Raw genomic sequence first — 9,898 nt, 5'->3', positions numbered from 1 at the left:
ATTCCTGCTTGAGTACTGAAATTTGGTGGAGGAATTACCAGAGGGCCCATTCTGTAAGATGGATCTGGAAATGCATACCCATTCTGGGAAATACCCCCATTTGAGTGAAGATGATGATTGTTATTGTTTTGAGAATTGTTATTCCTCATTATGAAGACAGAAAAAAGATTGCAGAGGGGAAGAGATGAAGAAGAGTAGAGATTTAAGAGTGAAGAACTCAGAGAAATAAATTCCCAAATTTATAGGAAAAACCGATTGAAATTCACTTGAATTACTATGCATGAACACCACGTGGAAGAAGGGAAGAACAGAAGGTTTTGAAAAAACCTTGGGAATCAATCGAAAAAACTGGAGCTCAAGATAACTTGAGTGTAAACACAACTCAAATTCTATTGGGTGAAAAAGAAAAGAAAAGATTTGGAAAGATTTCCTAACTCAGAATTTGAAAAACAAATCTTAGAAAATGCTATGAAAAGCTAATCTCCTTTTGCATGAAATTTGGCCGTTTTAATGATATGGTTAACTAATTTTAGTTTAGTGAAAATTGAGTTACCTATCGTTTTTTATAAGATTTGGACAATGTTTGTAATTTTAAAATTATAACGTGAAAGAAAAGTAAATTTATGTCTTTTACTTGCTTATCGTGTTCTTATCACGTGTGTTTAATACTCCGTACTACGTACAAATCAATATATGTCTGCTTGGCTGCGGAAATAGATCTAATAATTGTAGAAAGTTTCACTATAAAATAATCACTTTATAGAGATGAAGAATTTTATCTCTAATTTGTCCAAATCCGCCTTAAAATAATGATTAAAAACGAACATATGTAGAATGTTCTTATAGAGGTCGTCTCAAAATCTTTGAGACAGATGCATTACAAATTTGAGACAGACATTCTCATCATTCTGATGCGAAAACTTAACTTTTTGGGTAGCTAGATTTCATTCTAATTTAATTAGTGGCAATAAGAAAAGTTAACTTTTATGTAGGAAATTTTAGAAGTTGATTAAAAACCGAACTTAACTTTTAAACGTTGGTTAAATTTTCAATGTTTTGAGTAAGGCTTATAAAATCGTGACATTGAGGGATTATATATCCTACTATATAAGAGTACATACTAATGAGTTGATGTCTTTTTTAGGATTATACATGTCTAGTAAGTCACTAATTAATTAGTGTAAGCATCCATTAGTATTAACTTGACCTCTTTTTCTTATTTATTGGCTCCTTTGTTTTTTCTTACTCAATCATGATATCTCTTCCATGAATAACAAATGATTTTTAACCTTCTCTTACTTCATTCTTTCCGGCTTCCTATTCCTATTCCATTTTCGATATTCTAGTAATTCGTAGAGAGCCCTAAAGTTTTTCTTTTTAGCCTTGAAAATGGCCTCCAATTAACCAAGACCTTTTTTTGCTACTTCCACAGACACTTCTCATCATCATTCTGTCCTTTCTCCTCCTCAAAGATGCTGTTATAGCATGCATCTTGGCAAAATTGTTGGCTGATTTTATGGCATTTTCGTAATAAACGAATAACCATATTTCTCCTTTTGAAAATGGAAATCAACACCAAAATAACGTCATTTAAATGACAAACCTTAGACTAATTCGACAGACTTCTTGCACAGATTTTTTTTGGTTTCTGTTGGCTCTACTAGTCGCTTCTAGAGTCCTAGTAGAGGTTCAAGACTTAAACCTGGTTCAATCTTGCTTGATTAGAGAAATTGACGGGGGAAATTAAATTGATGATATATACATTTACATGCAATTTGTAGATCAAAACATTAAAAATACTCATTTACGTGACTCTTTTTATCCCCTTTTTTGTGGCTTTCTTTTACCTCGTCCTCATTGTTCATGTATCTATGATTCTATGTTGAAGCTATGTACAGGAAGACCCCCGAACCGCACCGGGGCAGTGAACTTGGAAGAAGATACAAGAATTACACCTAAAAATCAATAATTGGCTCTCCAATAGTGAGATTCCTCTGTACAGTCCATGGCAAGTTAAAGAGCTTGGCCATGATGAACTTGAATATCTTGTTCACGTTTATGTTATGAGTTGCACTTGAGAAGAAAAGTGTTGCGTCCATTGCCTTTGCATATGCTCTCGCCTGCATTCAAAATTATTCCAATTTATACCATGATCAAAGGCTTAATTAACAAAGATAAAATGTACTCATCGCTATAGGTACTCAAAACACTAGTGAATAAACAAATCACACAAATTTACTTAGTTTCTTTTGCACGTGGACGAATTATCAACACACTACAAGTGTACAAGTGTACAACCTACATGCGCCAATCAGAAACAGGACAGCAGAAAATCTGAAAGCTATGAAATGTAAACTGGTAACAAAAAAAATGTTACTCCGTACTCCGTACTCCGTAACGTGTATTCCCCCCTTGGACCAGATTAAAGAAGACAGAAAATCGAAAAGATGCAAAGAAAATACACCCAGATTTCCCAGATCAGATTTAGCCAAAATACACACACAGGCTAGGCTGGTAAAGACATTTGCAGGGGTGTCACATAACACATTCATTAAAAAAAACACAGGAAATAGGACCATCAAGCAGCTAACTCCATTATTCATCAATCATCATTTAAAGTGCAATTAAGACTACATGAAGAAAGGCAAGTAAGTGATGTAACACCCCTCCCACCCCCCTGGCCCCAATTATTTTTATTGACCGGAAAAAAGAATTAGTCGAGCTTACTAAAGAAACTCCAACCCAAAACCATATGTTCGGATTAATACAACACAGTAGTAGTACACTAACCCCTAATAAGAAGGGTGATTTCTGATTTCTATTTAAGAGGTTTGTTTATTTCATAAGAGGAGTTGATTGGGTTGTTACCTGAGTCGCAATAGTCCACTGCAAATCTGGAGGAAGCCTAACAAAATCATCAAACTTGGTGCCTATCAGTATTGGAATTGCTGTCTGCAATTATTCATTCACGGACAACATATTAATTAAATCCACCAATCCATCTAGTATTATGTTCATTACCACCAAGTCCATCTTTTTTGGACTTAATTTAAACAAAAATGATAAAGGTCGCATAATTTCAAGTTCAAGTTCAATAATCTTAATTTAAATTCAAGTTCAATAATTTCATTTCAATTCTGATTAATTCAGTCTAAAAGAACAAAGCTTACTATAATTTCATCGCAAGAACCTTAAAGACGTCTAATGTGTTAGATTTTTATTCACCAATCCGGCAATCCCGACCATGAAATAGGAAGGGGAAAAAAAATTCCAAATTAAGGGGGAAAATAAGATCTTCATTAGTTAAGAAACCAAGACTAAATATAAACAACGAATTTTGTTTTACAAATACTTTCCCCACTTCCTTATTTGCAATTTATATATAGCTCATGTAGCTTATTCACACCAAAAACTATCCGAGACGAGTAGAATATCGTAAAACATGGAAAATGTTAAAGCGTAAAACTCATAAACTTAACAACCCCAAGTCATCCAAGATTCCAAGTTACTAATCAAATTTAGAAAAGAATGAAATTAAGTGTCATTTTCTTCAAATAGAACAAGTAAAATTGGTAGAAACGTGAGTCAACTTAAATGACTTTCAAATTAAGACCTTTCAACTAGTTTAATTATGAAAATAATCGAGGTAAATAATATGTTGGGGAAATTGACATTTCATTATGTAAACGTAATGATGAAGACTAATTTAGCTAACTACAGAGACCTTTCAAGTATTCCCTGTTTGTCTAAAATCTACCTACCAGAGAGAGAAAAAATAAAGTCACAATAGATCTTTTCTAGTCACGAATGGCCGCCATTACTATTTACTAAGCTTCATTATCATTCATGGAGTTCCACTAACTACGACATTACACCATCTAACTATAATTACGACTTACAAAAACAGTAATATGCCCATGTACATCCTCCAAGTCAACTTACTGTTTCTAAATCACCAACTTAATTGAATTGTCAAATGTTTGACAAATACTCCGTATAATACAACGTTTGGGCGGCGTATGGCATGTACGCATTACACATTTACACCACACCAAGTTGTACATCCAAGTGTACAATAAAATTTGCACGATGTAACAACCACACTATATGTACTTTAGATTCGAGGAATGGGGAAACCACCAAATTACTGTTTTCTGTTTTAATTTCTTTTCCTTTTTTGTGAAAATATAAAGTATAAAGAAAAAGGAAGTTCTGGTTTCAAATCTAGTACCTGATTCCACTTTCTTGCTTGATTATACCATCCAATCACACTGCAAAAACACATGATTTCAACTCTAATCAATTTAATTTTTCACTCTAATTAAGAATGCATTACTATAAGTTAATTAATCATAAACATTTTGCAAAATGGAAGTTGAAGGAGGAGCAAACCTATTCAAAGTACATCTGCTAGTAAGATCAAACATGAACAAGATTGCAACTGCATCTTTACAAGCTATTGGTACATGATCTAGGGAATCATGATCACCTAAAATTCCACATAAAAAAAGTCCACAATTAAAAACTCTGAACATCAAAATCGGGTTAGTGTAATTTGAACTAGCCAACTAAATCCAGAGGACGAATACCTGCAACATCCCAAATGCTAAAAGCAATGCGAGCTCCTTTAACAACTAATGTTTTATCCATCAAATTCAACCCTTTCATCTGCAAACTTCTCCTCTGTTGTTCATCTCCTACATATTTAATCTACCCACCAACCAAAATGAATCAAAAATTAAGTAATCAAGAAATGTAATTAGCAGTTAATTTAAGGATTAATGATGATAAAAAAGTGAGAGAAACTTACAACAAAGCTAGTTTTGCCAATTTGGCAATCACCCAACAAACTAATCTTGAGATTAACCAAATTAGAATCACTCTCATACCCACTTCGTAAACCAGTCACCTCAAACTCCTCGACTGTTTCCGGCGAATTGGGGTAGTTGAGACGGTGGTACTGAGCCGTAGCCGGTGATTTAAAGTTAGTATTACCACAAGAACAAACAAGAATCCTGTTCCAAATAAACCGGAAGAACCGGCGGATGACGGTGACTCGATCAAGAATTTCCGGCCATTTGATGTTAACACGAACAATTTTCCGGCAAAGTTGCGTCATCTTTCCGGTGGCTTCATTGATGCTCTGTCCCATAAAGTGTAATTGGAGAAGGAGAGAGAAAATAAAGAAAAAAAATATTACTTTATCATGTAGAGAAATTTGAATTTTAGAGGCAGAAGGTTTGTGTTTGTTTAGTCCAGATAGCCTGCCAACGTAGAGTTTGGGGGTGGGGGTATTTATGTCAACCACGAGAAAAGAGGTAACACTAGAAAAATATTTATTTTTAATGTTAGTTAGGAACTAACATTAATCATAGTTCCTAATATATATAAATCAAAAGGTCTTGCGCGCCAAAGGTGTACAATAAATTTATTGTACACCAAGATAACTTTTACCCATTTTTTTGTAACTTTAACTTAGTTTTGATTAACTTTAATATTAGTAAAAAAAAAAAGTTGATAGAAATGGTTAAATGATTAATTTTATACATTATTAGTGGTTTTAAAGAAATATGTTTTACTGAAATGAAAAAATTTATCACTAAAAAATAGATAACTTTTACATATATAAGCTTAACTTTTAAACATTTTGAGTTAACTTTTACTCCGGTGTACAATATTTATTGTACACCTTTTGTAAATAAGAATCTGTGTATACAAATATGCAGGAACTATGACTAATAAGTAATAACAATAATAATTAGAACAAGATTATATGTAATAACGTCGTGTCGTGACACCAATTACTGCCCTAAAATCGAATATGTTCCGTTAAGTACACGCGGACTTGTAGCAACTGATCCTCATGGATACACGACTTCAATTCTTCGGTGTACGATGAATAACTAGATTGAGAACACCCTAGAAATTCCCAGAACAATGGTGATTTTGTGTTTTCATTTCGGAGAAGAGGAAGAGATTATTTTCTGTGTCCCTTTTCTGGAAGGGAAGGTGGTGTTTTATAGCAAAAACGGTCAAGCCAGAAAAACGGAAACACAATCGATTAATCTTTGATTGATCCCGTAACTGAAGCAAAAATCGGGATAATATCTTTGACGGAAATCAAATTGTCAAAGAAATCAATTAACCGTTACGTAAATCTTGCAAAGATTACACGACCAAAACTAATAATGGTTAGGAAAAAGGAGCCACACCCACCCCGACACCCACGAACGCGCCGCGCCACCCGCCCTCGCTCGACCCGGCGCAGGCGCGTGTGGTTATTAGTCCCACCTCTCTAGTATTCTAACAAATCATTAAAGGGTAGTGCTATATTTAAAGAAGATAACATGCATGTGATTTTTTTTATCAATGTGGAAAAAATGAAATTTCCTTCTTTTGAAGCATAACTTTGGAGGAACAAACTCTAACATTCCCCCACATGATTCAAAAGAAGAACGACTTGATTATGAAATATGTTATGGGCAAGGGATACTTAGTTTTACAAGTATCAATGTCGTGTGGACTTGAATTGATAACTAGTGCATACTAGTATGTCATACAACTAAGGGTGTTCAAAAATACCCGACCTGCATTACCCGACCCGCTGACCCCGCGTAAATTATGCGGGTAATTTGCTAATTTTACTGAAATAAATGGGTCGGATACCCGATCTTGTAAATATTCCGGGTACCGGGTTGGGGCATGGGTAAAAACAAAAAAAATAAAATATTTTTTTATGCGTCAACTTTAGACTTTAGGAGTTTAGGAATTAATGGTTTCTCAAAAACTCTCCGCCATTCGCCTCTCATTCGGTGTCTCTCTCACTCTCACCCCCTCTGGCTCTCTCGCAATCTCGCTCACTCTCTCAGGCCGGCATACCAGCAGGTAGCAGCTAGCTGTCCATCGCCAGTCTACCGCTAGTACACCGTCGCATCAGTTCCCCGACCAGCAATCAAGATTCAAGGTAATGGTTTTTTTTTTGCAATCATATTTTTTCATGATGCTTAATCACGTTCTTAGAGGTGTGATAAAACAATGGAATATTATTATTCTTTATAATCACGTTTGTCATTTCAATTCGTTGATAATTGATTTAAATAAGATAATGTGTTCAAATTAGAAAGAACAACTGAACAACTATTAGGAATCACGACATTGTGGGGTCTCTGCAAAATTGGCAAGAACAACAACATACACATTTTTTTGTTACTAATTTAAATGATTATAATATAGACTATAGAGTTTATGAATTGGGCATTGGGGCTTATAATTGTTTATTGTTTTATAATTTGAGTTACTGATTGTACTACATGCTGGAATATAATTATTGATATTTTTTTGTTACATTGATCATGTGGTTTTTTATTTACCAGAAAAATGGAAGCTTATGTCAACAATATTGATTCCGACCACTTGGAGGTGGATTCTAGTCGAACTGTTGAAGAGGAGTCTGATGAACCTGAGATATTAGAGGAGCTTTCCAACAAAACAGAAGAGGAGAGGGGGAAAGAAATCATTGGATGTGAATGAGCATTATTAGAATGCTAGTTAACATTTGTTTTGTACTTTGTTTATTGGCTTAGTTTTCCTTGGAAATTCTACATTGTTTGTTGAGGCCTTGAGCCATTTAAGCGGCATGTGTAAGCTAATAAGCTTCCTATGCTACTGCTTTGTAAAAGTGTTGGAAAATGGAGTTATAATTGTGCTAGTGTAATTATGCAGCTGTTTGGAATTATGCTTTTTGTAAAGTTTTGGATATTTCTATTGGATGTTTTTAATTTTATATAATATAATGTAATATTTATAGGAGTTAGGGAAAGATAAGTATGATATTTTTTAATAATAAAATAAGTCGGGTACCAATGACCCAACCCGGGATAACCGGGTACCCGGGTCACGGGCCGACCAAACAACTACCCGCAATTTCGAATACCCGTTTAGCCGGGTACCCGGTAATGAACACCCATACATACAACTATATAAGGTGGATTAATCCTTGAACCTTGCATGGGGATTGTAGTAATACAACATCGCACCAAACTTTTCTCAAAACAAGTAGTGTTCTCGCGAACTTTAATAGTCAGTGCCCCACAAATTCCTGGTCTTTCATGAACTCTCTAGATGTCCTAAGCCAAGGAACCTCATAAGGGGTTGGGTGTAGCCCCCACATTCACATAGGTAAGTTCATCAAGTTTGTACTGTCATAAATCACCTCAATATGCTATGAACTTATTAAGAGGTTTGGCTCATCCTTACACATTTGACAATGAAACAAAATACTACATCACTTTATTAATAGGAATGGAAGTAGTATACAAAATGCGAGTTCTTTTGTGAATTAGTTTGACCCATTGAATTTAGATTTCTCAAAGATGGGTATCCATCACAATTCACTCCTCAATAGGCTCTAAACTCATTCCTCGCGCCGACTCATGCACATTTTTCTTACAAAGGCCTTTGGTGAGAGGATCTGCAATATTCATCTCTGACTTTACATACTCAGGTGATATCACATTATTTATGATCAGATCTCTTACAATTGCATGCCTCACGTGAATGTGCCTCCTTTTTCCATTATAGTATTGATTATTCCCTACCCCAATTGCAACTAGTGAGTAACAATGCATGGACACTGATGGAGCTGGCTTCCCCCCACAATGGAATATGAGCTAGCAGACTCCTTAGCCACTCGGCTTCTTGACTTGCTAATTCTAAAGCAATAAACTCATATTCCATTGTAGATTTAGCAATACAAGTTTGTTTAGACGATTTCCATAAAATAGCACCACTAGAAAGAGTGAAAACATAACCACTAGTAGAATGAATCTCATCATTATCTGACACCCAATTAGCATCGCAATATCCTTCTAAAACACAAGGTGTCCTACGATAGTGCAAACCAACTGATAGTGTGTTTCAAGTACCTCAATAGTCTTACTAAAGCATTCCAATGATCACGATTAGGACTATGAGTATACATACTCAATCTACTAACAGCATATGTGTGAGGGGGTCGAAAAAGCGCGAGGCTAATGCGTGACCTTGCCCCTCGTGGGTGTGACGATTATTTTTATTCAATCAAGTGTAATTGGATTTCCTGTGAGTGTACACCCAATTGACTAGTAATATAGGAGTCGCCATTCAGTTTTTAACAACAATGAGAAAAACTGACAAAACCCGGTTATCGTGACATAAAGGGAGTGCAATTATGTTTGACCACGACGGCCGTAGGTTCCCTTGTGATCCCTGGTGTGGGGATCTCTCAATATACACCCGCAAGGTAGAGATTGAGGGTTCGGGGGACTGTAACTACCGAGAGGAGTAATTCGCTCGTCGATAACTCCAGAGGCAGGATATCCTTACTAGCTCAGCATAAATAATTGAAGGGACATGCGTTAACTATTAAACTAATCTGAATTGATTTTAGAAATATGCAACATATAATACTAATTCGATCGTGATTATCTAATTTAAATAACATTAAGGGACCTAGCATGATAATCTGATTTCCCAAAAATATTATATTTGTTAGGCGTGATAGAACAATCATATTAGGTTAGTTTAACAGTTCATAAAAAAGGCGAGGAAAGCGGTTAAATCATCGAAAAGAGACACATTACGACGCACCCTTGAGAGGTGCGTCACGGTTCTCAGAAAACTAACCACTTTGATTTTGCTATTTCTCCTTTTTATTTAACGAATCTCGACTATGGGACAGGATACGTTCTGTTCGATTTATGGATCGATTGCGACAGAACGCGTGAACAGTTTCGCAGCGAGAGGCTTAGGCTAAGGGGTTTAGAGTCAATACTCAGAGTATATTATGTGTTGTTGTGTGTTTCTTCACGTCGAAACTAGGGGCCTATTTATAGGGAAGAGTTCGTGGAAAGATAGAATT

General features: G+C 35.4%; 1 protein-coding gene across 1 annotated transcript; it reads right to left on the bottom strand.

Annotated features, from left to right (window-relative positions):
• Positions 1–1,703: 1,703 nt before the first annotated feature.
• LOC110801908 (septum-promoting GTP-binding protein 1) lies at positions 1,704–5,279 on the bottom strand. The gene is made up of 6 exons (XM_022007316.2): positions 4,811–5,279; positions 4,590–4,710; positions 4,393–4,489; positions 4,232–4,271; positions 2,869–2,952; positions 1,704–2,120 (listed from the first exon to the last, which is right to left on the bottom strand). Exons 1-6 carry the CDS (start codon positions 5,150–5,152, stop codon positions 1,956–1,958), a joined length of 849 nt encoding a protein of 282 aa, XP_021863008.1. The 5' UTR covers positions 5,153–5,279; the 3' UTR covers positions 1,704–1,955.
• Between the last annotated feature and the right edge of the window lie 4,619 nt (positions 5,280–9,898).

This window comes from Spinacia oleracea, chromosome 4, assembly GCF_020520425.1.
Source record: "Spinacia oleracea cultivar Varoflay chromosome 4, BTI_SOV_V1, whole genome shotgun sequence".
Lineage (NCBI taxonomy): Eukaryota > Viridiplantae > Streptophyta > Magnoliopsida > Caryophyllales > Amaranthaceae > Spinacia > Spinacia oleracea.
This window is presented reverse-complemented; position numbering and strand designations above follow the sequence as displayed.

Bases quoted from the DNA above. Each gene is read 5' to 3' on its own strand.
- LOC110801908 (XM_022007316.2), bottom strand. From the start codon at position 5,152: ATGGGACAGAGCATCAATGAAGCCACCGGAAAGATGACGCAACTTTGC. The intron at 4,711-4,810 runs GTAAGTTTCTCT...GTTGGTGGGTAG, and splicing joins TTGGCAAAACTAGCTTTGTT to ATTAAATATGTAGGAGATGA. The intron at 4,490-4,589 runs GTATTCGTCCTC...GTGGAATTTTAG, and splicing joins TAGCATTTGGGATGTTGCAG to GTGATCATGATTCCCTAGAT.